The sequence below is a fragment of the Equus asinus genome, chromosome 4, assembly GCF_041296235.1.
Source record: "Equus asinus isolate D_3611 breed Donkey chromosome 4, EquAss-T2T_v2, whole genome shotgun sequence".
NCBI lineage: Eukaryota > Metazoa > Chordata > Mammalia > Perissodactyla > Equidae > Equus > Equus asinus.
Window position 1 is genome coordinate 132,713,212 of NC_091793.1, and position 23,017 is coordinate 132,736,228.

Consider the following 23,017-nt stretch of genomic DNA (forward strand, 5'->3'; position numbering starts at 1 on the left):
TCAGACCAGCTCAAGAGAGTGAGCCTCTATCCCTTCAGTCCAATGTTCTCCTACAACCCATGTCAACTAGAAGGTAGGAGGAGAAGCAATGTGTATATACACCTATGAGGTTTATTAACTACATTGACCTAACCAGCCTGTCTTAGTCAGTTTGGGGTGCTGTAACAATACCAAACACTGGGTGGCTTAAACAACAAACATTTATTCCTCACAGTTCTGGAGGCCGGAAGTCCAAGATCAAGGTGGCACCAAGATCCAGCATCTGGTGAGAGCCTGGCTGCTTCCTGGTTTACAGATGGCCATCTACTCATTGTGTCCTGACAAGGCAGAGTCGAGAGGGCTAGTTATATCTTCTCTTAGGACACGCATCCCATTCCTGAGGGCTCCACCCTCGTGACTAAATTACCTCTCAAAGACCCCATCGCCTAATATTATCGCATTAGGAATTAGGGTTTTAACCTTTGAATTTTGGGAGACACATTCAGTCTACAGCACAGCCTTATTGGAAAAACCAATTGATTTAATACAACAATTTCTCCTCTTGTCCCATTTTGATTTCACCCAGGTTTCAGCAAAGTACCATCCTGGGAGTGTTCTGATCACCTCTTGGCCATCTATGTCGATAGGCCCAGTTGCTTCCACACCTAAATAAGCACTTCTGTCCCTTTTATTACCATATCATTACCACAATGGGAATGGAGTGGTGCCCTAAACTACTGCTTCTCAAACTGTAATGTACGCATAAATCACCTATGATCTTATTAAAATGCAGATCCTCATTCAGTAGGTCTGGGTTGGAGTCTAACGTGTTTCTAAAAAGCCCCCAGTGAGGCCACTGCTGCTCATCTCCAGACCACACTTTGAGCAGCAGCCACCTAAACACTTGGTACATGAACTGTTTCTTCCTTGGTGATCATGTTGATGCTAAGTGATTTTCTTTCCGAACGTGTAAATTATATTCTGCTTTGGTGAACAAAACCATGCAGATCATTCAGTTGCATATTACATCTTTTAAATATTACATACTATAGACACCAGTTGTTCTTTACCAGGGTTTTCAATTGTTTTGAATTTTTTGTACGTCTGATTTTCCTCCTCTAGGTCTGTTTCTAATGTAGCAATAAAACTGCTTTTCTGTTTTGAGACTCTGGCATGCCACGGACAAACTTTGCATGCCTACGTCCCCCAACCCACTGTCTTCCTTTCAGACTTGGAGAAAGATGTTTCTCTTCCCATTGAAGAAAATCCCTCCCTCTAGGGACTGACTTCTGTTTCCATCTCATCAGCAGCTCATTCAAGTAGCTCCCTGCTTTCTTTCGCTCATCAGCCTCCTCTATTTCATCTAGCCCCAAATTTCTCTACAGTAATACTGATAGAGAACTGTCTCATTACAGTATTTAAAAACGTATATACAGCAAACGTACAAAAAATTTAATTGTTGAATTTAGAGGGAGAATATACAGGTGTTCATTGTACTAGTCTTCCAACTTTTCTCAATATTTGAAAAACTTTACAAAGTTCGGGGGGAGTTAGACATAGGAACAATTAACAATTGATCCTATTTGCAAGTTTCTTCCTAGCACAAAGATATTCCAGGATAACACTTCAGACTAAATCCCCTCTAGAGCCTCTCACTCACTTGCTAAAAATCTCCTTCCAAAAAAATTTAGTATTAGGCCATAAAAAACAAAGTCTATTTGTCCCACGTAACATTCAAGTATGTCCTTTTATATTCTTTTTAGATTACAAAATAGACTATTAAGAATAAATTTTTTAAAGTTTTTCTAGCATGAATGCTAGAAATGTCACTGACCTATACTCTAAACTTACTCCCTCCTGCCTATAAATCTTGACTACCTTGCGAATCTAAATTCTGTCAAGTTGCCTTAAATTCTATGGCTTCCTATCCATGTTTTTTTAAAAGTGTCTCTGTGCCCTGCCTGCCTTCCTCCTCCAATCATACCATACACCCCAGCCCTCACAGGTGACAACCAGGCCCCTGAACAACTGCATTCCAAAAGGAGCATCAAGCCACCAGTGCTCCCGCCCCTGCGCTGTGCACCTGGCTCCAACTGTGCTGCAAGAGGCTCTGAGGACCAGAGAGCATCGACATCTTACATGTTTTAGCTTGCTTTCCCCAGGACTGATGCAGAGCTTTACCCAACGTAGGTATTCAAGTATTTGTGAAATAGTACTTCAAGTTACTTCCTAGGCAACTGCTGCCTAAAATGATACGCTTTATACATCATGCTTTAATTTTATTAGACATATGAGAGTCCTGCTCAAACAGTCTGAGTGGTTTTCAACCTAGGGAGATTCTGCCCTTCAAGGGACGTGAGACACTATTGGAGATATTTCTGGTTCTCACAACCAGGATGGGGGTGCTACTGGCAGCTAGTGGACAGAGGTCAGGGAAGCTACTCAACATCTTACAACGCCCAGGGCAATGCCATTGCAATGAAGATGTATCTGGCTCAAAATGTCAGTAATGACCACTGAAAAGCCCTGTGACGGCTGTGGTTAACCTTATGGGATTTAAGCAGCATTAGAAAGCAAAGAACCAAACAAGTGAAACTCTAGCTACAACTGTCTTTTTCAGTTTCTTATTTAATAAAAAAAAAAAAAAGTCCTTAGGTTTTTCAACATTAAGTTCTCGTTTGGAAAACAACCCCAAGAGCTCAATATTAAAATGGCACAACCACAACAAAGTGTAGTCCAATAACAGAGTCAACTAAGATTAAAAACTGGGCTAAGACTTTAGATATATAAGTTTATTCATCTGGTGGTACTTGATGCTCACAGGGCACCGTACAACAAATTTAAAAAATACAATACGAAAAAATTGAACAGCCAAAGAGATCAATTCCATTAGAGGGCCCACAGAAAAACCAACAAAAGCCCACAGAAAAACCCACCCACTGTCCCTTTAAGAACATTAATTTCTTCCTGCTTAGTTTGGCTTTAAGAAACACTAAAAGAAAATGAGAAAGAAAAAGTCCTTGAAAGATAGGTAAAACTTCACATAGCGTCTTTCACGTGAGTATATCACAAAATGCTTCCCTTATTCAATAAGCATATAAAACAATCCAAACATCTTTGAGCCTCTATTTGGTCCCAACTTTTAAGGTTGTAGCCTTCAGTATGTCTGTCACATCTCTGTCCTCAGATTATTTGAATCAGTAAAAAGTCACGTAAGCTGCAGATGTCTCCTTCACTCTTTGCCACTTTTCATAAATAGCAAGGGCCCAAGAACACTGAAGTCACGCAAGTATCTGAAGTGAAAATATAACTAAATTTTCCCAAGACTGGTTTGGGATCAAATTTTGACTTTGAAATCTAATTATATCCTTCAGTTTTCATGATTAGTTATTACTGAAGGTCATTTGATATCAACTATAGAGAACAGCAACATTTAAAGTTGCATGGGGGCTACTGTTACAAAAACTTCTAATAGAAACATGATTTTGGAAATTTTTTAGTACACATTGACATGTTGTCACAGTTATGTCACATAAGGGACAATAAGGAGTTAGAAATTCTGCCTGGAGAATCAGTTAATGCTCAATATCAATTTTGTAGAAGTCAATTACAAGCTGTTTCTCATGTAAGCCTCCAAATGGGGAGCCCCAAGCGTTACCAGTTCAAAGAACCAACCTCCGAGTCCCAGTATAACATTTTCCTTACAGAGGCAGAGCCATCCCAGGCTTACGCTGCTGCAGAATCCCATTTCCCATCAGAGTTCACAGAAGTACCAACATAGGGAGACAAAACAAAATAGCTAGTAGAAAAGGACTAAAACTAAGAAATTCGTGGCCAGAAAATTAGGAACAGCTGAAAATAAAATAGTTACCAAAAAATCTAAGTACTGCCTTAATACTTGGTTCCTCTAGAATTAAGTGGTATTTTGGTTTATGCTTAACACCTCAACTTATTACCTAATTACTAAACGTACAACTACGCAAACGCGGACATTTTAGCTGCTGCCATTGTGTACTATCACAGCACATAAGCACTATGTAACTAGATGGATCTCCCCTTTACCATCATACTGCATTTCTTAAGGGCAAGGGGCAAGTCAAAAGCACCTTTGAATCCCCTATTCTAAGCACAGTGGCTGGTATACAGTGGGTGCTTAACAGGTATTTACTAAATACATTGTTGAGTAGTGGCCTATGACACGGAAAAGAACCCAAAGATTGTCTTATTCTATTAGCATTACTTAGGTGGCCTCACTCCCAATAGGCAGAAGGCAGTTTTGAAATCAAGATACTTTCCCCACTTTCTAAGCACAGACTCGTTAAGAGCTGGTGACTTGAATCACTTCCCTTAAACGTGTTCATAAAGCATTTTGAGAAATCAAGAGATGAAAGGCGCTATGTAAGTGCAAAATAATATTCAAGACAGTTCAGCACAGGTGCTATATTTCCTAGGGTGATGGAATGGTTGTGCTAGTCTGAGGTGAACACTCCCACAGCTACTCTTCTCATTGTCATTATCAACAGAACAATGGAATTTTGACAAAGATGCCATCACTTTATATAATCTGTATTCTAACTACTTTCTATAAGCCAAGTGACAGAAAATGAAATTAAGCCACTTATTCTACACAAACCAATACTTTATCAAAGTTCCGCATTTTACAAGTCATGTTCAAAAAACACACACAAGTTAGCATTTTGTACACAAATGTTTATTTCTCAATTAAACATTCCCTTTAAACACAAGGAATGAATTCTAAATATTCATAAAGATGAATTAAAAATGAAATCCCTCCAGAATAGTGTGTGTAATCACTGTGTTCTTGGTCACTACTGGCATTTACTGTTTAACATCAAAAACAAAGACAGGTTATTTAAAAATCATGCTACTGAATTTCTAGCTCTTCCTCTATGACCAGTACTACACTGATCCGCAATGTTTAAAAGTTTACATCACCAAATTGAAGCAAGTTTAAGGTGTGAAACAGCTGTGCATCGAACACAAAATAAACAATAAAATTATAAGATATAGTCAAGTTCGTAACGAATATAGGTGTTCTTATCATCATTGTAGATTCTTGGGTAATGTGCTATGAGAGCATCCTGTGAACCAATGTAGATGGAGTTGTAAATTTTCCAGTACACATCTCTGACTTTCCGGGCTGGGTGAAACAAACCCTAAAATAATTAAGAGGTTATATTATTTCAGTTTCAAAAACATACATAACCTTAACACAACTAACAAACAAACCATAAAGATATGATTCCAAACATTTCCCTTTAAGAGAAAACAACCCTGACAATTGCTTAAAACTGCAGTAGGCAAAGACAAAATCTAAGCCCCCTCTCCCTACAACTGTTTTCCCATATGGCACAATACAGCTACTATGATTAGGAATAGGGATTTAATTTATCCAAATTACTTTTTTCATTGAGTAATCTTTTGAAAATCTTTAACCTACCTGTAAACAGTACTGCAACATTCTACATGGTCCAATAGCAACTCTCAGGCCCTCCAGAGCTCCCATAACTGCCTGTATTACATGGGGAGATGTCTCAAACACATTGGGCCATACGTAGTTCAACAAGTGATTCAGCGAATCTTCACAACCAAATCCATAAACCCCAAGTGACATGTGTTGCACCACCGCACTAGCCGTCTGTCTGTGTACAAGGTCCCTGTAATGGAGGGTGGATGCTTCGTTAAGATACAGTCTTAGTTTAATAGGAAATATTTGCCTGTTCATTAGAAACTAAGTTAGAAATTCAATGCATGGAACAGATGCAGAGTCATCCTCACACCTCATGTATCTGATATAAAATGCCTTTAGAATGACTAGGATTCTACTTGAGAATTTTTGCTTTGATGACTCAAACCTCACCTTGGCTCAAAAATAAGCTGTATTTTCTAATTAACCTTTGAAAGGAATATGAGCAAGAGAGCCCTATGCAGTACGTTTAGTATGCTACTAAAAAGGGGATACATGACTCTTACATATCAATAATTAACAATATTTCATTTTAAACTCTACAAATTTTAAATCTTTGAAAGTAATTTGACACTAGTATACAACAGATAACTAAATTAAAATTAAATCCCTTCCCTTGTAAATTTTGTTTCATTGAAGAACTCAATTTGGGGAAAAAGAGAAGAACCATCAATAATTTTTTCAAACCTACAGAGATAAGAACTCTAACATCTCCCATGTTAACTGAATTTATGTTTCTTACAAATCACTGAGTTATTCATTTCACAATTACTCAAATGAGTATGAATATAAGATAATGGGTTTGTGATGGGTATAAAAATGATTTTATGCTCTTTGCCCTCAAAGGTAGTAAGAGTACCTTAAAGGTGTAAGAAAAAAAAAAAATACTTGAACTTACTGGTATCTTCATTCCTTATTTACCATAATAATGTTTAATCTATTGGGCATCATAGTGAAGCAGTATATTCTTCATTAGTAAATTTCCCAAATAAAGCACTGTTTCTTTTCATTTGGTAATTTTGACAGAGTTACTCCCTCAGCTTACTGGTACACAGAACCTAAGCTTCAACTGCAGGTCACATACATCAATGACTGCACTATGATGCTGAGGCACATCTCAGTGAGGAATACGGAGCGAGTATGAGTATGATTTACTCGTACTGTACTGGGCCCCAGGTGATAGGCTTTTACAAAGCACAATTCTTACTCTGTTTCCGTATCTTGCACATATACCTTGTGATAACTTGCTGAGTCCTGTTAAGTCTCCCTTTTGAAAGGTCATTAATGAGTAATTTTAATCTGTAGATAAAAGTAACTGAATGGGGTCTAACTTGAGTATCTTTCCTGAAATCTTCCTGATATGTTTGATAAAGACATCTTCCTGATAGCTTTCCTGAAAAATAAAGAGCCAACGAAACAGTCCTTTCCCTTACTACTCGGACTCGAACTTTCTCTTACACATTCTTCAGTTACTTTTGTGTTTACTGCTATATGTCACTCTAGATGGTTAAAGACATCAGGAAGCTGACTGTCAAATAACTCAAGCAGTACTGTATCGGCTGCCACCATCTGAAAAACAGGGCCTGCAATGGCATCGTGTGGCTCTGGCAGGCTAAGTTCAATAGTTCAAAAGCCTAACAGATATTTTTGCTTCACCTGAATGACAAAAATGTAGAAAGATCAGGACTCTTTGCTACAGCAAGAAGTTCATGCTCATCATTTCCTCTAGTTATATTTGACTTTAATTTTTAAAACAAAAGCCGATCGATTACTGTTTTTTGAAATGAATTTAGCCTAAAAGAGGGGGCACTTGGAAGAGAAAATTTAGGGAACTACTATATCATACATATGAAGATAACAATAGTCATATTTACAGTTTTATAAAAAGCCAGGCAGTATTCCCCTTCTTTACCTGCGTCACAAGAAATTGGTCATACAATAATTATTTCAGTAAGTCCTAAAAGAAAGGAAGAACTGTAACTACTTTCTTACATTTAGTGCAAGTCACTTACCTATCCATTAAAGCATCTTCAAGTAAGGGTGTTACAGCATAAATGTAGTCCTTTCCCATTTCACCAATATATTCAAACAAAAAGGAAAGTGATTTCAACACTCCATTTTGGACATTCAGTTCAGGAACTCTGTATTCATTCATTAAGGCAGGTAGTACTGTGAAGGGTGAACATGTTTCGGCGACAATAGCTATTGCTACAGTGGTACAAACTCTGTTCTGCCTTTCCTGAACTTTGAGGTTGTTTAGAAGTGTAGCCAATACATCGTGAGGGCTGAAAAAAACAAATGCGTCAGCAAACAGATTACAAGTCAAAATTTCTTTGGAAGAAAAAGAAAAAATGCAAAGGAATGAAACTTTATGGTAAGCAATCACTGGGAACTTAGTAACTTTACAATAAAATACAATACTTTCAAGTCACCAGCCATTATTGTCTCTACTTAAGAACTTTAAATTAAAACACCCATTTTAAAGAAAAAAATTCAAATGTAATTTTCAGTCTTTAGCAAACTTCCTGAAATATAAAGAAATTGAATGTTTAGACCGAGTAACTCTGAGTGGTCAACACATTGCCACTAGAGCCAGGCAACCTTACAGTAGCACCCAAACTGTGGTCTCCAGGCTACAACACACAAATCTATTTTCCTCTTCTTATCTTTCCTTCCATACACCTTTACTGTATCTATGCTCCTTCTTTATGCATTTATTTTATCACAAACTGAGAGGGACACAGGACCTAAAAAAGTTAGCACAACAGTTAACTGTGGCCAATTTCTTGACTACATCACCACTAAAATAAAGATCACTGCTACCAAAAAGGGGAGGAGGGAACTAATTAATCTGACTTTTATGTTTTATTGCTTAAAAACATTTCCTTTGTTATTAAGCCACACGTACATGTGTAATACCTCATTTTCTACAACGACTGTTTCTTCTAGTGTGGTTCTGATAACCACAAATTATCTAATAAAATAGCTATAATTCAGTTGTCTGTTGATTAATTTTAGAAAAATATTTTAAAAACACATAAGGCATTAGCATGAGGCTTAAATTATGCTGTTTTAAGAACTCGCCTTAATGTTTTAAGAAATTTTCAAAAAAGGACCAACAAAACTTTGAAATTATTCTGAAAACTGTAGCTTCTCTCTCTCTGTTACTATCTGGTGTGATTAAATAAAATTTTACAACTTCCCATCTATTTTAATTCAATTGAAAATTAAAGAGAGAATTTCAAAAGCTGAAGGTCAGTGGTTAAACAAAGTGCTTTCTCAGCTGCATTATTCACACCATGCCTTAAAAGAGATTTCTACAGAAATAGAACCATTTTTCAACACCAGAAAGGGCTGATTATAAAGTAAAAAAATACACATATGGAAGTAAATACTCACCCGATGGCCTTTGCAATATAACCAAAAGTGTTGACTGTGGCTCTACGAATAGCTTTTTTGTGAGCCTTTAAGAGCTCTAAAAGCTCAAAGCAAATCCTCATCCATTCTCTTGCAGAGACATATTCAGCTCCCCTAATTTAAAGAAAAAAAGTTAATTTTTTTGTGACAGAAGTTTTAAAAGGTAAATCTGCAAATTCAGTTCTCAAAACATGATCCAACTCATTTTGAGCATTAAGTAAAAATACTATTACCTCTTCAGAAAGGATGATTTAGTCTTAAAATTATATTGCCACCTCCCCCATTACCACCCAAATAGAAATTTCACGGAAAATACTAATACTGGATAGCCTGACCATATATAATTAGGTTAGCAACATTAAGCAAATTTGCAATGTGAAAACCAAAACTGCTTATAAAAATGTTAGGTAATCTGCTTACCTGTCAGCAATACGTCCAACAAGATCAATACAATTCTCTTGTACTTTTTCATGCCTGTTCTTTAAGATGGGAGTGAGTCTAGGCAGCAGATCCTTAATTGGGGGCGTCATCTTATGCATACCTATTTAATAGAAGTCAACACACTATCAACATTTAAACTGCAAACTTTGTTCATTTTACCTTTTATTTAGTAATGTAATATACATGACTAGGCATAAATATAAACTTACAGCTGCCTATGGAAAAAAAAAAGCCCCAGATTCTGACCAGACTCAGAATTGCTTTTAACGTTTTATTAACAACTTCTGATTATGCACAGAAATGAAAAAAATTAGCGAAGTGATTTAAAGAATGATGGATACTCAACAACAAAAAAAGTTTTATTTGGTTCTGAAATGTATTTGTACACTGATATTTAAAATATGGGGACAGCTTATGTTCCGGCCATACACAACAATATATGCCAGAGGTAGACATGTAAATTAAAGCAAAATTTTCCAGAAAGGGCCCCCTTACCCTTTAACTGCAAAACAAACAGATCTCCAGTCTCCCTGCAATGCAGGGCATACTTGGATGGTATTTACACCTATGAAGAGAGAAAAAAGGAGGCAGCTGGCAGGGGCTCTTGCTCTAACTAGAACTGCTTGCTCTGATTCTCTCTCCATTCTTTTTCCCATGTTTCCCTGGACCAACAATATGGTTTATAACTCCCTGCAAACCAGAGCCCCACAAGTGGCCACGTAACTGATTTCCAGCAAGAGCTATCTTCAAGTGTAGAGGACAGGGCTGAACTGGGGATTATACATAAATGCAAAGGTTCAAAGATCTCCTATACTGCATAAAAACCCCTTGCTAAAATGAGAAAAACACTGGCTATCACAGCCAGCTACGTAACCTGCTAGGTTGTTGTGCCCTCTCTAAACTCCGCAGAAGTTACTTTTGCAACAGTCACGCTCAATCAGAATAAAGGATTAAACACAAGAGACTATTTGTTCACTTCATCATAAAGCCCTTTAAGAATAAAATCTTAGCTCTCCATACCTAAAAGCATTTGAAATATACATGTTTTACTTTGAGTTAGAAAACTGAATGGACAGTTTTAAGGAACTGAATAGAAATAAAGATAAGATAATCTTGAGCAATTTACTTTTTTCTCCCTGGTTATGTTCCTGGAACTTGATTATCAAGCACAAAAACCTGCCATAATCATTTACTAGTTCAAGGTTGAGTAAATATCTACTCTTTTGTCCTGAAACTTATGAGCGGTCTTCCCCCTATCTACACAGAATATGTTTCAGGTGAGACGCTAACTTTTGTTAGGGTCCTCTATTCTATGACTTCAAAGATTTTTCAGTTGTGACTATTCCCACCTCTCTTGCAGGTCCTAAATTTGCCCTCTTTTCTCTTAAAGTAAAATATAAGTGGAATATAAGGGAGACTTTTGTGACATCCCCTGACTTAACTAAAATTTTCAAGTGCTTAAAACAAAGCATCAGAAATCACTACTCAACTCCTAAATTATGATTCTGTATTTTACCTTCAAAAACCAAAGAAAGTTAAAAGACAAAACAAATTCTTACATGACCAGCAAACTCCATACCTATTACGTTTACAATGGCCTTCAGTGCTCCAAGAATGCTGCCCAACACTTCAGGGTACTCTTCACCCAAATACTCATACAAAACAACACCCAAGTGCCCCATCAATTTTTCCTGTAATAAAACAAGTAATGTTAAAATGTTACTATTCACATTAAACCATCTGGCAAAGAAATAAGAATCTGATACAAAAGTTTACCTCTTGACAAGTCTTCATGACAACAGCAGTTCGAGAGATCAAGTCAGCTGCCTGCTGCCTAACTTTGGCTGATTTGTTATTTAATCGCCACAAAACTGTACCACAGATCTGAGGCAAGTAAGGTTTGACTCGTTTGCCAAGAGCATTGACCACTGTGCCAAAGCCGTTCAACATTACTGAGTCCTAAAAAAGAAAAACTAAGTTAAATTGAGAAACTACATTCAGTGGAAACTAGAATTCAGTTTGTGACTAAAGCTGAAATATGTTTAGTTTTTTAAACAAAACCGTATCTAAAAATTTGAGGTAGGAGAATATTTCCTCAAAGCCAAGTGAGTAAGAACATGAGCATTTAAAAAATTCTTTCAAATTAAATTGCTTTTTAGTGACAATATTTGCTTAAAAAAGTAATATGCTTTTTTACAGACATGAAAGTCAGTGGTAACTTGCCATAAGAATTAGTATCATTACCTCTGTAGTCTGTTCTTGAAAAGCATAAAGAATACCATCAATCAGTTGTTCTTCAAGTTTATGATCAATATCTGCTGCTCCCAAGTTGCCCATAATTTTCTCAATTGTCTCCATCACCATCTTTCTGTACTGTTCGGCTTCATCTTTCAAATCATCCACAATCCTGGATATAATTTCTGCTGCACCTACTTTGTTTGCCAACTCCACAGTAGTATCAACTAACTAAAGAGAGGAGGAAAAAGTATTTATTGCTCTCTCAAGAAAATAAAGAGATATTACAAAAACTGAATATTCAAAAGTACTATCCAGCTAGTAAGTAAGATGAGAAGGATTAACTCCAATTTTAAAAACCTTAAGAAAAAAGTGACTAAAAAGTTTTGTTTTTTTTTTTTTGGTGAAGAAGATTGGCCCTGAGCTAACATCCTTTGCCTAAGGAAGACTGTCACTGAGCTAACATCTGTGCCAGTCTTCCTCTATTTTGTATGTGGGATGCCTCCACAGCATGGCTTGAGCAGTGTGTAGGTCTGTGCCTGGGATCCAAACCTGCAAACCCTGGACTGCCAAAGCAGAGCACAGGAACTTAACCACTACACCACCAGGCCGGCTCTGAAAAAGATTTTACTGTGAGTCTAAATCAAGGTGATTAAAATCAAGATAAGACTCTACATCTGTTTCACATAGCCAGACCAAGTGTTTCATTTACTAGACAAAGACTCAACTCATAACTGGGTGTTTATCGTAGAATGCAAAGTCAAAATGGAAGTTAATTTGCTGACTAAAATCCATCTCCATTTTACAATCAAGCACATACAAACTGTGAGGTAATCAGGGCAAAAAATTATGTGTAACATGCATTCAAATAGACTAGAGAATCAGCTGAAAGAACTTCTGAAAATATTTTTTACAATAAAAGCTCACCTGTCGGTAGTTTCTTCTATCCAAAGCCATTCTATGTTGCCAGAAATGTTTAAAAAAAGGAGGAAGGATCTCTGTTTTAATGTAGTTTGCTTCTACACCATCTGTTCCACAACACTGCTTTACCACCTAAAAGATTAAAAAATAATATTAGTAAACACAGTCCAGATTTAATATACAATAGTTTCGTTTTTTAAAAAATGCTTTAAAATTCTCTTTGAACCATGAAACACACCCAATTTAGATGAACAAATCTGGAGCAACAACAATTTGAAACAATTACCTTCAGCACAATTTTCTTCATTTCTTCATCAGGAGACTGGAATTCTCGAATAAGGATTAACATCACTTCTCTAGTATAGTAGTTAGCATATTCTGCATCCATGAGAGGAATAAGATACCCAATAGCCTTTAAGAAAGCAGCCAAACCCTATTTCAAAATAAAATATGCATATCCTTAGTATATTACATTTAGGGCACCTCAACATCAGTGAGTAGACATCAAAAGAAAAATAAAATCTAATTGGTGGATCTACCTTTCCTCTGTGTTGGCGGATACCCTTCCATAGAGGTTTTAACACAGAATCAAAAGATTCGATACCATAAGGAGTTGCTGCTTCAGCCAAGGCAGCAATGGCCAAAGCACTAATGGTCCGAACTTTCTGCTGCTCATCCACAAGACCTATAAAACCAAACACAGGTTTTTTAACTAAGCAACGTTACCTAACTGCCACAACATCATTCAAATTCTAGCAATATATCTAACCATTTAGTCAAATTGCAGAATCTGTGCACATTAGACAAAATTCAACAAAAGCCCATATGAACCACAGCCTATTAGCAGATGTTACAAATCCCATCGTAAACTATACGGTGTTTATGTAGTTAAAGCCTTTCCATTTCTCTAAATCAGCAGCCAAAATTTCAAAACACCTATCTTACGAAAGATAGACAAAGTTATATTAGAACTTACCGTGTTCAATGATTTCAACTAAACTTCTGAGATGTGGCAAGATGGCACAGCCCATAAGAATAGCTATCTGCTGTACAATCTTAATACCAGTGTGTCTTGCTTGCCAGGACTTCTTGCTTTTGCACACAGCTTTTAAGAAAGGCAATAATGAAGGAATGCCCAGGGCAGAGGCTACAACAGCAAAAGCTCTAGCTGTTGTGTTACGGACATATTCGTCCATGTTATCTATATCAGGTCTCATGGTGGAGATCATAGTAGCCAGACCAGCAGCCTGAAAGGCCAACGAAAAAGGACACGGTCATGAGCTGATAACATTAACCCTCAACCACTTCCTTCTATAACCAAATAATCCCATCAACAGATATAAAATTTTCTTCTCTAGAAATACAATTAACGTAAATACCTTTGCCAAATTAGAAATAATCTCTCGGCCTTCCACTCTAGCATAGTAATCTTCATCAATCAACAACGGTTCAATGACGACAAGGATCTGAAAAAGAGAAGGAGCTATGTTTTCACACAATTACTGATGCCATGCTCATGTAACAGAATTAAATACATATAGGGAATATTCTTATCATAGCATATCATTTATGTAATTTAAAAACACAAGTATACAAAACCATTTTACTAGGAAATTTATAACTACAGGACTTTGTTAAGAGACAAATTAAGAATTTTAATTATGCAATTTTAAACTCCACATAAAGATGAAAATTTGGGAGAACTGTTAACCACATAAACTAACAAATATTCAGTATTTTAAAAAAGATAACTTACACATCTATCCGCATGTTACAACTGTAAGTCGTAATTACCACAAGCAAAAAAATGGTTCTTAACACTAAATGGACTAAATGGTATGCTATAGAAACATTTTCTCATCCTAATCTAGTATCAATAAAAGCAAAGGAAAAATATGAATAATACAAACCCATTATGGTAAAGACAGCAAAAAGTCACATCTATGTACACTTCTGTTTGTCTATGTGTGATGCATGCTTGTGCAAAGAAAAAGGTCTGGGAGAACTTGTAAATTTAACATGGGTTAACTCTGAGTGTTTTGCACAAGGGGGTGAAACTTCCCTTTTTATTTTGAATGTATAGCATCGGCTATTACTTTTTTAGAATTTTTAAATTTCACAAATACACAAAATAAGCTATTAAAAAAAAACCCATGAATTCCTTTTATATTAAAACATACCAAACCATGAGAAACTCTACTTGAGGACAACAACAAACCAACCTTGTGCACATACGGTCGAACTAAGTCATCAAGTTTGTATAATATTCTATCAATAACTTTCACAAGTAAATGACGCTCTTGATCCTCAAGTGTAGGAGACATCAGTAGAGGAAGAATCTGATTAAACAAAGGACCAGCTCCAAATTCACGAGCTTTATCAGTAATCTGACGCAATGCAGCCTGGGGGGAAAAAAAAGAGTAAAAGGTGTGTTTCTTTATAATTGAGCATTTTGAATGAACAAATTACTCCATGATTTGCTGTTACTCAATATTTTAGTGTAAACTTCACAGACAGTAGTAGCACGAGTTCGCTCCCATCAAAATTACTCTGAAGTGTGAACTCCTATGACAGAAGTTCAATATTTTCAGTTAATTCCAAAAGAGTAATTTAGTAGAACAGGAGTCACAGGGACGTGACATAAAACACCCTCTTAACTTCCCCTACAGGATCGCCCATCTTCAAGCCACGTATGATGCTAATATACTTCCTCGCATGATTCCACTAATTGTCTTAGAGCCTTCAGCATGTTTTCATTTTTAAACATCCTTATGAGCATAATATTCTTTGATTAAAAAGCCAAATCCTTCATACTGCACATCTTTCTTTCCCTCATTCTATGCCCTTGGTAAAGGTGAAGAGGTTAATTATAAATTTCTAAACAGAATTACAAAGAACATGATGATTTAATTAACTGGTATTTACCTTTCTCATTGGAGGTGTTCCATTCTTAATTTTTAAGAGCAACTTCATTATTTTTCTCTCTTTTTGCTCTTCTGGACTAAGTGTTGATTCATCAACATCAACCTAATAGTAAAAAGAAAAAAATTTAAAGATAGCTTGAGACATTACGATTTGTAACTCCTAAATAAAAAATATTTTATTTCTATTATCACTTACCAAAAGTTTATCAAAGTACTGAATATCATCAGGCTTCAAAAATGGAAGATTTCCAGATGGCTGGTCATTAACACTTTTCATAGTTCTATCTTCAGTTTGCATATGGAAACCAGTCATACCACCCAAAGGTGTTGGAGTTGCTGTCAGCTTTCGAGCTGGAGTTCGAATAGGAACATAACCAGCTGGAGGGGGAAGTACCTAATACAATTAAAAGACAGTTTAGGATTTTCTTGACTTTATAAGGTAAGGAATAACATAATGAATAATATTTGCACTTAAAATATTTTAGTTTACTAGCTAGGAAGCTTTTTGCTTGGACAAGAATTAACATCAAGCCTATTTTTCTATGTTAATTGTAAGACTAAAATATGTATGACAAATACTCATAGTCCTCAACTGCTAATTAAAATTTGAAGTATATTATGAGTGCAGAGAAATGAGGAGATACATGAAGCAGGCTAATAAAATTCTGATCATTTTCAACTATCAATTTACATAAACACGTTGGGGAGCCAACACATATTAATGGAAATAAGCTCACAAAATGCACATAAGAGGTTATATTTTAATAACAAAATGAAAAATCATTCACGTAAATTTCTGAACTATAGAAGTAAATCTTAATATTGAAGTCACTCTATAGAAATGAGTTAAGTGCATAAAAACTAAAACCAAAATATTTACAAAAGCCCTGTAAAATAGACATCATTTGATTAAAGCAAAAAAACCATTAAAGATTCACTAAGGAGGATATTTCCTTCCTATTTATATTAAGGAAATCAATGACTGCAATTGAGACACACTCAGGCAGTCAACAGTCATGCACTGCATAACAACATTTCCGTCACTGACGGAACACATATACAACAGTAGCCCCCGAAGAGGAGTACTAGATGTGTAGTATGCTATACCATCTAGGTTTGTGTAAGTATACTCAATGATGTGCACGATGAAGAAACTGCCTAATGATGCATTTCTGAGAATGAATCCCTATCATTAAGCGACGAGTAATTATGGTAGGTTGCAGAGTGTCTATACCCACAGCATCGTGTGGACGCTACAAGAAGTTATAAACAGACATTCAAGCATACTTGAAATAAATACTCTAATACAAACCTAATGGGGGAAAAATACAAACTATTAAAAAATAATAGGAATTGGCAGAAAAGGCTCTGTAAAGGCCATCAGATGACTCAGGTTCTAGGCCTGGTTAGGACACCAGCTATATGACCACAGACTACCTTTAGACCAGCAAATGGTCCCTGAGTCCCAGTTATCTAGAAAATTTTATAGTCAAAAGAAAACTCTTCAAGCTTCTATGGTAAAGAGAGAATATTCTTTTGTGTTCATTGGCAATCCATGAACTTAAATACACAAAACTTTGTGAGGTACCAAGTAAAATAACTCAGATCTAATGTGAGCTTAACCCTGGGAGTGCTGATAAACTGAAGCAGTAAGCTATTCCATACCCCTAAGGCAGCAGTTCTCAAAATATGGTCCTAGAAGTCCTTGAGATTTCTCACCTTCTAAAAGTAATAAAAGCTTCAAGTCATTCCTTTCTTTTCATCTCTATTACTTTTTGGAACTGAAATATACTTGGAAACAGCTAAAAGAATGGAATGGTAGCAGTAAACTTGGGCAAGGCAAACGTAAACTTGACCAATTAATTTTTCAAAGAATATTTAAAATAAAATTCACACCCCAAACACTACCACATTCATATTGACTGTTATTACCTTATACCCTTCTGGGAACATAGCATCTAATTCTTCATCAGAAAGTGGGCGATTTCTCTCATCAATTTCTCTCTCCCACCGCCAAGCCTGAAGCTGTTCAGGAGTCATACTCATAATGTGGCCTACCAAAAAAGGAAATTTCTGTAACAATCTATAATGCAAGACTTTATCCTTACTGAAGTGCTTGGGATATAAGACAGTTAAGATCAACTCTAATATTTAACTGCTTTTATATCATAAACTTGAACCAAGATTTCTTTTTATATCCTGTCATTCTTGCTAAAAATAGGCATTAACAGAGCACAGAAAACCACAAAAAAAAATTCAAAATATTTCTAGGAAAAACTATTATTTTCAAGGAGAGAGTTTCTTTCTACCTGGAGTAGGGGTAGCCATGTTCATGGCTGGTGTGCCAATTGGTGTTTTTCCAGGGGTCAGAACAGGAGTGCTTCCACCCATCTGACTAGCTGGTGTTTCATCCCAACGTGATTTTCTTTTACTGGCTCCAGGAGTTGGTGTTTCACCAATTGAATCTCCACCTCGATCTGTTCGAGGAGTCTCAGCCCATCCACTTCCATGTCCAGGAGTATCTTTAAAGAAAAAGAGCGAATAAGTGTAAAATTTTAATGATCAGCAAAAAATTACTGTTTACTCTCAAACAGCTAACATACTCAAACTGATCAAGTTCAAAAACGGGAGATTTCTAAAATGGAGATCCATTAAAAGTTTCAGTGTTTCATTTCATATTTATCCTCCTTCACTATTTTCCGTTTGTTTTCCACTGATTACAAAAACAATACACAGTAGCCACTGAGGAAAAGGACAATAGAACAAAGCACTTTTATCGCAACCCAGAGATAGCCACTTTCTGTGTCCTGAGCCGCTTCTCATTTGCCCATAGAGATGGGATTACTCTACACACACAATTCTACACTTCTTCCTTCATCCATTACAAATTCAACACTCTCCCATGTCATTAAAAATTCTTTATGAAATTTTAATATAGGAAATGTACTATTAAAACTTAACTTGCCAAAGCCAATCTCATAAACGGTAATGAAATACAGCTTCCGACAGTTTACACAAAAAACAAGACACTGAGACAAGTTTATACATAAAGTAGAACAGAGGTTCCCAGGGACTAGGAGGAGGAGGGAATGGGGAGTTATTGTTTAATGGGTACAGAGCTTCTGTTTGGGATGATGAAAAAGTTCTAGAAATGAATAGTGGTGATGGTTAAACAATACTGTGAATGTACTTAATGGCAATGCATTGTACACTTAAAATGGTGCAAAGGGTAAATTTTATGTGTATTTTACCACAATAAAAAACAAAAGGTTATGGTCTACAAACTTGACTTTCTCCTAATGTTCTTCCTAAAATAAATCTTAAACATGTTCACAAAGTGAAAAGAAATAGGCATATGATCTACCCGTCCACCCAGAACAAGAGGGCAAGCTATCGGCCTACAAACATACCACTCTTCAAATCAAGGTTTCACCCAAACACACACTCAGACTCCACAAGAAGTACCTCTTTCTGTTTTGGGGGTCTCATCCCATCTGTTTTTACGAGCACTGGAAGTTGCGCCTCCATGGCCTGGCGTCGCGTGGCCTGGTGTATCACCTCGTCCAGGAGTAGCAGCTCCCGCTGGTGTGTGACTAGGTGTAGGATCCCATATTTTTGAGCCTGGGGTTGCTCCAGGAGTCTCACTTCCCTTTGCACGACCTGGTGTCTCATCCCATCTTAAGGAAGGGGTATGTCCGGGTGTCTTAACAAAGCAAACAACAAAATTATTTCAAACACCTACACACTCACATAAAAATAACTAGAAAATTTCTGTTAAATTCTAAAAAAATAAATGTTTCAGTTCTAGTCTCTATGAATTAGAGTAGATTATCCTTCTGCTTAAAAGATACCTACTTTCTATCAAATATGTTTATGGCTAAGAACAATTCATAAAGTCTTAATTTGAAGCAGTGAAAAATCTCTAGATACAAAAAAACTCCTAAATACAAAACAATGTATTTTGGGTATGAAGCTTGGATATGCCACTAATGGCTCCATAACTTTGGGAAAAATCACTACGGCTTCTCTCTGTAATCTGTAATCAAAGAATTTCAGCTTTAATTATATCAATGTTTAATTGTACCAACACAGGGACGTATACTGATGAGTCCTCACTAAGAAATAACTATTTTTGTGTTTTCGTTGAGTGTCTTTAATTAACATAGGTATGTTCTGGATGATCTGGGTAAATTATTTTATAACTAGATACTGCCACATGATTTCAATCCTTGATATTTTACATTTACAATCATATGTGTGATACTATTACTCTAACTGATGCTGGAAAAATTAGTGAAAAAAGATTAAAAGTGGATTTAAGTAATCAAAGGTTCCATTGCAGTTCAAATAGAGACAAGCAGAACATGATGTAGGGCATCAGACAGCACATGACAGCAAAAGAACCCACACAGTGTCATATCAAAGTAGCAGGAGATTTAGTGTAAGCAAAACAAAATTTGAATTTAAATAATAGCTCATAGAAGTATGCATAAACCTATACTCATTAGTATAGATTTTGTAATATACTTTTATGTATTTGTTTTAAAGTTGGATGCTCTATCCAACACAAGAGTTTTATCTAACTTTATGCTTGCAAATGTGCATAAATACCAGAACAAATTTATGACGTGGTATTTTTTTCTTTAAAAATGTTGAGAAATTCTCAATTAGGTGGGTAAAGCACATAAATTGTTCAAAATCTCATTTCTGGCAACTGCCCCTCCTATTCAATCAGGTTAGAAATAAATTCTTCCTATTATCCATTATAATTCCCACAGTCATGATTAGGATAGAGTTGTGTTAAATGAACAGAACAAAAGAAAACATGGTTTGAATCTCTAGTTTTTATAAGACAGACATCTATCTTGCGTCTAATTATCACGAGCATACAGTTAAACAAATACCAGCAGGACAAGTTTCTCTTTCCAAGTTTTTTTTTTTGAGGAAGATTAGCTGCCAATCCTGCTCTTTTTGCTGAGGAAGACTGGCCCTGAGCTAACATCCATGCCCATCTTCCTCTACTTTATATGTGGGATGCCTACCACAGCACGGCTTTTGCCAACTGGTGCCATGTCCACAGCTGGGATCCGAACCGGCGAACTCCGAGTCACCAAAGTGGAACATTCGCACTTAACCACTGCACCACCGGGCCGGCCCCCCAAGTTTTTAAAACTAGTGCTGAATGTCAACCACAGAATTGAAGTTAATAATAATTCATAGTCTGCAGAACCAAATCTTCTCACAAGTCAGCAAGCAAATGGGAAGTCCTCAGGAACTATCTTAAACTAAATTATTGGGAAATTATGTATTAAAGTTTAGTATTTCCCAATTCTGGATTTGGGAAAATACTGCCATGGTCTGACAGATTGTTCCTGATTTGTAAATAAATCTGCAGTAGTCAAGCCATGCTAGAGTCAATAGTGGGAACAGTACAGAGGTCATGAAAAGTGGCTAGATTCTGAAGGTATTTAAAGGTGGGGCCAACTATGGATAGGATAGGGGGTAAGAGAACTAAGAAAGGAGTACAGGACGGCCCTGAAATGACTCCTAAGGGTTTGGTTTGAGCCGACAGACAGGGGTGTAGGGTGGAGAGGGGTGAATGAGTAGAGAAAATCAGTAATTTTATTTTAGAAATGTTGACTCTGAAACACTTACTAAACATCCAAGTAAACATGTCAGGTCCAAGGAACACAGAATTAGGGGGCAGATTTGTAAATTTGGGAGTTGTCTTACAGAGATAGTATGCAAAGACAGGAATGAGATCCTACAGAGTGAGTTTAGATAGAAAAGAGGTCCAAGGACTGAGCCCTAGAAGACCACAAAGTCAAGCAAGCTGAGGAATATCCAGCAAACACGACTGAGGAACAGCAGCCAGTGAGGGATATTAAGAGAATCAAGAGAGGGGCCGGCCAGGTGGCGCAGTGGTTAAGCGTGCACGTTCTACTTCTCAGCAGCCCGGGATTCACCGGTTCAGATCCCAGCTGCGGACATGGCACCCCTAGGCAAAAGCCATGCTGTGGTAGGCGTCCCGTGTATAAAGCAGAGGAAGATGGGCACGGATGTTAGCTTAGGGCCAGTCTTCCTCAGCAAAAAGAGGAGGATTGGCAGTAGTTAGCTCAGGGCTAATCTTCCTCAAAAAAAAAGAGAATCAAGAGAGACTGAAGCTAAGAAAGAAAAGAGTATCAAGGAATGTCAAATGCTACTGATACGCTGGGTAATACGAGGACTGAGACTTGATCTTTGGATTTAGCAACAAGCAGGTCGAGTAATCTTGACAAGAGATGTTTTGGTGGAGTAGTGCAAGCAAAAGACTAGATAAGCCAAGAGAGCAAGTACAGACAACTGATTCAAAGCATGAGTTTTTGTGGCAAAAGGAGACAGAAATGGGATGGTAGCTGAAAGGGGATGCGGAAGTCAAAGGACGGTTTCCTGCAGTTTTTTGTTTGTTTTTCTTTAAAGATGAAAATGGGGGACCAGCCTCCTGGCCTAGTGGTAAAGTTCAGTGTGCTCTGTTTCAGCAGCCTGGGTTCAGTTTCCAGGCGCTGTGGACCTACACCACTCGTTGGCGGCCATGCCGTGGCAGTGACCTACATACAAAATAGAGGAAGACTGGCAAAGACGTCCCGTGTATAAAGCAGAGGAAGATGGGCACGGATGTTAGCTCAGGGCCAATCTTCCTCAGTAAAAAAAAAAAAGAAAGAAAAAGAAAAGAAAAGAAAACGGGTAAAATGTTTTTACAGATGGTAATAACCTAGAGTACAGAGGAAAAACTGATGCTACATGAGTGCCCTTGACTAGTAAGAGGGCATGGGAAACAGCACAGAAGCGGAAGGGTTAGCTTTAGATGGTCAACCTGCACCAACCGTTCATATTTTAACAGAATGGAAAGCAGAGTAGATGAGAACAGACAGAGGCACACTGGTAAATTTCATAGAGGAAACATGCGTAAGTTTTTTTTATTTTTTCTATTTGGGGGAAAAACAGGAATCAAAGTCACCAACTAAAAAGGAAGCAGGTAGGGACGTATTACAGGTTTGACATAACATAAAGAAGTTCTCCGAGGGGAGGGAAGAGTTACTGCTTAAGGATTACAGAGTTTCCTTGAGGCGAAAGTTTTGGAAATAATTAGTGGTGATGGTCGTCCAACACTGTGAGTGTAATTAATGCCACTGAATTGTACACTCAGTGATGGTTAAAATGGTAAATTTTATGTTATACGTAATTTACCAAAATAAAAAATCCAAAAAACCCAAAGAAATTCTCAAAAACAGTAAACTGTCCAAGGAAATGCAGGAGCATTGCCCATTTGACACCTGTGGTCACAGGCTTAAATTATCCAGCTAGAAAATGAGGAAGACCACTCACTATACTGTCCTCGACCTCCACAACGTGATATACTTACACATCTATCTTTATTATTCCAAAAGAAACATTCTTTCACTCCATGTTATGGACTGAACTGCCTCTCCCTCAAAGCCGTATGCTGAAGCCCTAACTCCCATGGTGCCTATTTGGAGACTGGGCCTTTCAGTGAAGTCAAGAGGTCACAGGGTAGGGCCCTTATCTCATAGGATTGATGTCCTTATAAGAAGAGAGGAGACACCAGAGCTCC

At 37.0% G+C, this 23,017-nt stretch overlaps 1 protein-coding gene across 3 annotated transcripts in view; it reads right to left on the minus strand.

Annotated features, from left to right (window-relative positions):
- Positions 1-4,668: 4,668 nt before the first annotated feature.
- Positions 4,669-23,017, minus strand: part of SF3B1 (splicing factor 3b subunit 1) — a 59,079-nt gene continuing 40,730 nt past the window's right edge. For 2 of the 3 annotated variants that reach the window (XM_014845963.3, XM_014845964.3), the window contains 19 exons: positions 18,871-19,108; positions 17,715-17,927; positions 17,338-17,459; positions 15,602-15,799; positions 15,407-15,508; positions 14,704-14,883; positions 13,861-13,947; positions 13,458-13,728; positions 13,021-13,166; positions 12,768-12,914; positions 12,488-12,613; positions 11,570-11,791; positions 11,102-11,284; positions 10,905-11,016; positions 9,305-9,425; positions 8,867-8,998; positions 7,480-7,752; positions 5,441-5,657; positions 4,669-5,156 (listed from right to left, as the gene is read on the minus strand). In XM_014845963.3, the coding sequence (XP_014701449.1) occupies positions 4,998-5,156; positions 5,441-5,657; positions 7,480-7,752; positions 8,867-8,998; positions 9,305-9,425; positions 10,905-11,016; positions 11,102-11,284; positions 11,570-11,791; positions 12,488-12,613; positions 12,768-12,914; positions 13,021-13,166; positions 13,458-13,728; positions 13,861-13,947; positions 14,704-14,883; positions 15,407-15,508; positions 15,602-15,799; positions 17,338-17,459; positions 17,715-17,927; positions 18,871-19,108 (3,249 nt within the window). In that variant the 3' untranslated portion in view covers positions 4,669-4,997. Of the gene's footprint in view, positions 5,157-5,440; positions 5,658-7,479; positions 7,753-8,866; positions 8,999-9,304; positions 9,426-9,820; positions 9,891-10,904; positions 11,017-11,101; positions 11,285-11,569; positions 11,792-12,487; positions 12,614-12,767; positions 12,915-13,020; positions 13,167-13,457; positions 13,729-13,860; positions 13,948-14,703; positions 14,884-15,406; positions 15,509-15,601; positions 15,800-17,337; positions 17,460-17,714; positions 17,928-18,870; positions 19,109-23,017 lie in introns of all 3 variants that reach the window. The other variant, XR_011502959.1, reaches the window with a different exon arrangement.